Here is a 6,000-nt window from a genome sequence, read left to right on the forward strand (position 1 = left end):
AATGTGGTTAAAGGACTTTATCTAACCTATTAATAAATAAGAAGATCTTTCATTAGTTGGCAGGAGGACAGTTGCTACTGGCCAACTTGATTTTCCTGAAAACGGCAAAGACTTGTGTGCGTTTTTCTTCAAATAAAGCCCTAAACTCCCAAAGTACTGTTTCCGGAAACAGAAGTTACCATGCAGAGTCATACTTTTCCTGAACAGACTAAGTAAGTCTCCTTTCACCTGTTCCGAGGGGGGAGAAGAAAATGTGTACTTTCAACATTTTTTACTGAAACTTTTTTTTAAAAGCAAAGAGTTTGGAAAGCTCATGGTAAATCAGAAATTGTTGATCAAGGGTGACCACCTAAGGAGAACGAAAAATGAAAATATCCTTCCAGGCTACATCGGGTGGCTCACACTTGGAACCCTGAAATAACCAAGATTCTTCACTCTTTAGCGAAGGTACCTAGAAGACTTAGTAAATGAGATGAACAAGATGCCCTATGCTGGTGAGCAAGGAAGGAAGTCATTGCATTTACCCCTGACTGCCTGCCCTGAGCGATCAACCTCATCCTCCCTTCGCACACAAGGCTTCATCTGGGCTGGCTTGCTAGTCTCCAGACTCAGCAGAGACAGCACCAAGAATCAGTCACCTGCGAGGTGCCACCCAACCCTTGGGAGCAACGAGGCCGGCACACCTTCCAGGCGTGCCCTCTCCCCTCTCCACTCCCAGAGCCCGACCCAAGGCTGCCTGATCTCTGGGGACCAAAGAGCAAACGGACCTCCCAAAGAAAGAGGGAGAAATGGGTTTGCATTATATAACAATGTACAGCAAACAAGGCTTCTAGAAAACGAAAGTAGCAGGAGGAGGGACAGGGGTCGGGGGAGGCGAGGGGAGCCGGGCGTCGCGGAGCTTCCGCGGCCACTTACTCGAAGGCGAAGAAGAGTCCGCTAGTGACCAGGATGAGGACGAGCGTCAGGTAGAAGACGCCCGTCTGCCGGGCCATCATGATCCTGCCGTTGCAGAAGAACTTGTTTCTTCCCGGGAAAACCTCCCATTTCCTCCGGGCCGCGATTTTCTTCTTCTTGTGGGGCGACTCCATGGGGGAGGAGCTGTGGGTGCTGATCTGACTGTACTCGCAGTCTTTCATGGGCCCGCCGCCGCCGGGAGGCATCCACGAGGGCAGCCGGCGGGGGGCGCACGCCCCCAGAAGCCCCCCGGCCGCGCGGGCCCCGCCGAGCCACGACCGCCGCCGGCCGCCCGGCCGCCCCCCGAGCTGCGGTGCCGCGGTTCCTACGCCGGCTCCCGGCTCGGCAACAACTTTGCCGAGGACACCCAGGTTAACCCTTGCGGGAGCCCAGCTGTCATAGCCGGGTCCCCCTCCGGGAGGGACGGTGCTCGCCTGCAGCCCGCGGCGGCGGTCCTCAGTCGCTTCCAGCCCGCGTACCGGGGCTCCGGGGCCCCGCGGGGCGCGAGGGGCCGCCCGGCCGGTCCCCGGCTCGCCGCGCGCCCGCCCCCTCGCACCGCCGCTCGCTCGGCCCCGCCGCCCCCGGCCCGCCGGCCGCGCCTCGGCTCCGGCCCGTCGACCCCCAAGCGGTGCGCCCCGAGGGGACACGAGGCGGCGGCCCCGGCGCCGGCTTCCTCGGGAGCCACTTCGGCGCCGCGGTAGGTTTATTCCAATCCTTCCTCCCGGCGGTGGATCCTCCCCAGGAGAGAGCGATGGAAACTGGGAGGCCGCTCGCGGCACCGGCAACCCCTCCCAGGGGTGGGTGGGGAAACCGAGCACGTTCTTCTGTCAGGAGCGGGCTCGGCGACAGTCCGGGCGCTGCTCGCGCGGCGACCCCGCGCCGGCGCGCCTGGCAGCCGAGTCCAGACCGCGGCCCCCGCGCGGGGCTGCCGGGGCCGCCCGGGCCGAGGGTCGCGGCGGCGGCTGGTGGGCTGCACGGCCGGCGGCTCCCTGGCTCCCTCCTGCCCCATAGGGGCCGGGCGGGGCGCGAGGAGGGCCGCGGGGGCGGGGGCGGGGGGGGGGCGGGGGGGGGGGCGGTGGAGCGCGTCTCGGGGCCGCGGGGCGAGCGCCACAGACACTTGTTTGCAAGGCTCAGCCCCGGCGCGCGCGCGGCGCTCTGAGCGGGTCCGCCTCCTCCCAGCCGAGTGGGCGGCGGCCCTAGCCGAGCCAGCCCGGCTCCTCCTCCCGCTCCTCCTTCTCGCCCGTGGAGCCCTGCACCGGCTCCGCGGGGTCCCCGCCCCAGGCCCCTCGGGCGGGCCCGGCGCGGTCCCCTCCACTACCCGGGGGAAGGCGCTGGGCTCCCCGCTGGCATCGCTCGCAGACGGCTCGGGTCGGTGCCCGCTGGCCGGGGCGCAGACTCGGGCCGCCTCCCGGCTTCTCCTCCGGTTTATTCCCGGCCGCCGCTGCCGCTTCGGCGCGCGCGCGCGCACACACACACACACACACATTCACGCTGCTACACGCAAAGCCCTTCTTGTCACTCCCGGGGACCTGAGGAGCCCGCGCGGAGAGGTGACCCTCCCCGGGCCTGCCCCGGCTCGTCCTCTTCCTCCCCCCAGCGGGGCGCGTGGTCGACGAGCGGGTAGCTCTACTGCTGCCCGGGAGTGGCGGGGGTACCCGGCGACGGGATGGGGAGAGGGGGTACGGGGCAGGCCTGAGTCCGGGAGGAGGGCTGCGGGCCGGGGTCCCAGGTTTCCCGCGGGGAGAGCGGAGCGGTCTGGGTCCCCTCCGACCCCGGATCCCTGCCTCCGTCCCGGAGGACAAGCCCGTGGCGGCCAGGCTCTGCGGAGGTTGCTGCCTCCCCAGCCCTTTCTCACTTCTCCGACACGGACGCTCGCGATTGACTCGCTTTATTGCTCCCTTTTCCCCTGAGAGCGCCCAGGGCAGCAGAGGGACCGACCGATCTCCTCTAGAGCCCGCGCCTCCCCTGCCCGCCCCGCCCCACCGTCCAGGCCGATCCGCCGGTGCGCTCGCGCCCTCCCTGGCTTTGCCGTGGGGCCGGAGCCCTCGCGTGGTGGAAACAACCAGTGAGCAGCGGAAAGCAAAGGCAGCCGGGCGGGGACGCTCGGTTTTCCGAGCCCCACTTTCCTTTCGCCGCCCACTGGGATGTGTAGTTCTTCCTCTCGCCCACTGGCTCCGAGAGGAAATGCGACTTGGGGACCAAAAAACTACAAATCCCTATATCCCCCGCGACGAAAGCGGGAGAGGCGCGGTGCTGGGCGTTCTGGCGCTCGGAGACTGGAGATGCGAACTAACAAAGGGAATGGTGGGGGGCGGCCGCGCCTTCCCGGTGCTGGGTGCTTTACACGTTGCACACGTTCTTTATCTGATCTTTGCTGCAACCCTGCGAGGCACTACTGTGTGCAGTTTAGAGAACGCTCTATTTGCCAGAGATCTCAGAGTGCCCCGGTGGTGGAGATGAGATTGAACCCAGAGCCCTGAGAATTTCCTTTAAAAAGCGCTGCCTCGGTGAGCCTTGTCAAAGGTAGAAAAGAACTGGGGTCACTTGGAAAGAACTTCCTGCAGTAAGGGAGAAGTGGTAAGGATGGCAATTATAGTGGGACATGAAATCATAAGGAGTTATGAAACAAGTGGAATTCACAAGGGTCCATTCCAGAGCAGGTTAGGGGTATGGGTCGGATCTTAAACCTACAAACAGAATCGGGATTCAGTGATTTTAGGTTTTGTATGATTTATGAGCATATGATAGGAACAATTAAGTACTTTGTGACTGCACTATTTAAAAATGACAACAACAACTAGCAAGGCTTAGACATTTCAAGTGGAAGGTCTCATATAATTACCTGTTCTTTAGCTCATGGGATCAAGGGGATGTTATTCTTACTCAATTTACAGAACATACCTTTTCTCCCTGTGTCCAATTAATATACTAGCTCCATCAACTTCCTGGCTTTAAAAAGACTTCATTTTGGTTCCCAGTGAAGTCTCAGTTTTTCTGGTATCACTCTTATACTTTTTAAAGTCCTTCTCTGTTAGAGACACTAAAGTATTTGCAAGTACTTTAAAATACTCCAGCCCATCCATCTCCAAAACCATGACCATATTGATGAAACAATACTGGCAAACTATGGAAAATTGTTTACATTGGGTGGTACATGTGAATTAGTAATGTATTGCTGCAAATTATCACAAATTTAGAAGCTCAAAACAATAACAGTTGAATATCTCACACTTTTTATGGGTCAGGTGTCCAGGGGCCTAGGGTCCTCTGGTTCAGGTCTTAACCTACCATCAAGGTGTTGACAAGGCTGTGTTTTATCTGGGGGCTCAACTAGGAAAGTGTCAGCTTCCTCACTCAGGTCACTGACAGATTTCATTTCCTTGCAGCTGTAGGACAGAAGACCCTGGCTTTTTCTGGCTGTCCACTGGAGACTGCTCTCAGCTCCTAGAGGGCACCTGGAGTTCATTGTCATGTGCCCTTTCCCAACATGGCTACTGACTTCATCAAGCCAGCATGGAGAGTTCCCAGAGTAAGTTTGTTAGCAAGATGGAATCTTATTCAACATAAGTAATCACACAAGGGTGACATCAGATTGACATATTCTGTTGGTTAGAAGCAAGTCACAATTTTTACACACACTCAGGGGATAGGATTGTACAAGGTGATGGACACCAGGACGAGGGGGCCACACTGGGGTCTGTCCACTGCAGTGTATGACAGGATCCATTACGCTAGTCTTATCTACATCTACTTAAGTTTATGTTTGAAATTTTCTATCATAAAAAGAAATAAGTTATTTCTTGTTTCTTCCCATTGCATATTTACTTAGACCTTTGACAATAGGTTCACTTAGGACACTTACCTGAGGAAGTTCATTAGAACCTGATACGATGGCCACAGATTTAGCTCACCATCTGAAAACTACTCTGTAAGATGTGGTAGCGTTTACTCGTTCATTCGTTTCACAATCGTTCATTTAGGAGACTAGGTTGTTTTAAGTACTATTTTAGCGACAGGGATATAAAAGGATCCGAAACAGACATTTATATTTGAGGACTAGAAGGAGGGGTGGGGAAAGCAAATAAAATGCGAGCAATAGGGGCACCTGGGTGGCTCAGTGGGTTAAGCCTCTGCCTTCGGCTCAGGTCATGATTCCAGGGTCCTGGGATCGAGCCCCACATGGGGCTCTCTGCTAGGCGGGAGCCTGCTTCCTCCTCTCTCTCTCTCTGCCTGCCTCTCTGCCTACTTGTGATCTTTCTCTGTCAAATAAATAAATAAATAAAATCTTTAAAGAAAAAAAAGACTTTCTTTTAAAAAATGCAAACAATAGAAGGAAATAAATACTAAATGATAACAATTTCGGAGAGCAATTTCAAGGAAAAAGAGGAGGGTCTTGGGATAGAGAGAATTGGGGGAGGAGACGCTTGAGCAGAGAAGCAAGTGACATGACAGCAAGTGCAAAGGCCTCAAGGCAGATCAAGCCTGGAAAATTCTAGGGGTACAAAGAAAAGACAGTCTGGCTGGGATAGAGTGAGGGACAGGTGAGTGGTAAGAGGGAAGGCCGGGAGGATACAGGATCAGTGAGGTGAGAGGAGTCGACTCCACTTGCACTGGGAAAGCACTTAGTCTATGATCACCGTCGTGTTAAGTGGTGACAGGCCAGAAAGAAGAATCTACAGTTCTTGGCCTTCGAGGAACACACAGATTCCACACTGTCATGCTACAAGGACCTCAGTGCATCTAGAATTGTAGACCCAAACGTTTGTTTTGCATACAAGAAAGCCGAGGCCACGAAAAGCAATGCCCTCCTAAGAATTCCCTGAGAATGCTTCATGGCTGCAAATAAGCCATACGTGAATCTTGAATTGAAAGAGCATTCTCTACTTAAAGCTCTAGAAAACTGACAACAAACAATAATTTAGTGCCTTTCGTGTGCTGAATTTCAGTGTGATGAATAAGTTGAATGTGGCAGAGAAGCTATGGTTTTGTTTGAGAAACAAGATGGAGACACGTAGAAAGTCGAGAATGAATTTCTTCGTGATGCGA

At 55.6% G+C, this 6,000-nt stretch overlaps 1 protein-coding gene across 2 annotated transcripts in view; it reads right to left on the reverse strand.

Annotated features, from left to right (window-relative positions):
• The window catches only part of ZDHHC14 (zinc finger DHHC-type palmitoyltransferase 14), a 265,916-nt gene extending 264,175 nt beyond the window's left edge, over positions 1–1,741 (reverse strand). For both annotated transcript variants that reach the window (XM_046005509.1, XM_046005508.1), the window contains exon 1: positions 916–1,741. In XM_046005509.1, coding sequence (XP_045861465.1) covers positions 916–1,160 — 245 coding nt within the window. In that variant the 5' untranslated portion in view covers positions 1,161–1,741. The remainder of the gene's footprint in view (positions 1–915) is intronic.
• Between the last annotated feature and the right edge of the window lie 4,259 nt (positions 1,742–6,000).

The sequence above is a fragment of the Meles meles genome, chromosome 5 (assembly GCF_922984935.1).
Source record: "Meles meles chromosome 5, mMelMel3.1 paternal haplotype, whole genome shotgun sequence".
Taxonomy (NCBI): domain Eukaryota; kingdom Metazoa; phylum Chordata; class Mammalia; order Carnivora; family Mustelidae; genus Meles; species Meles meles.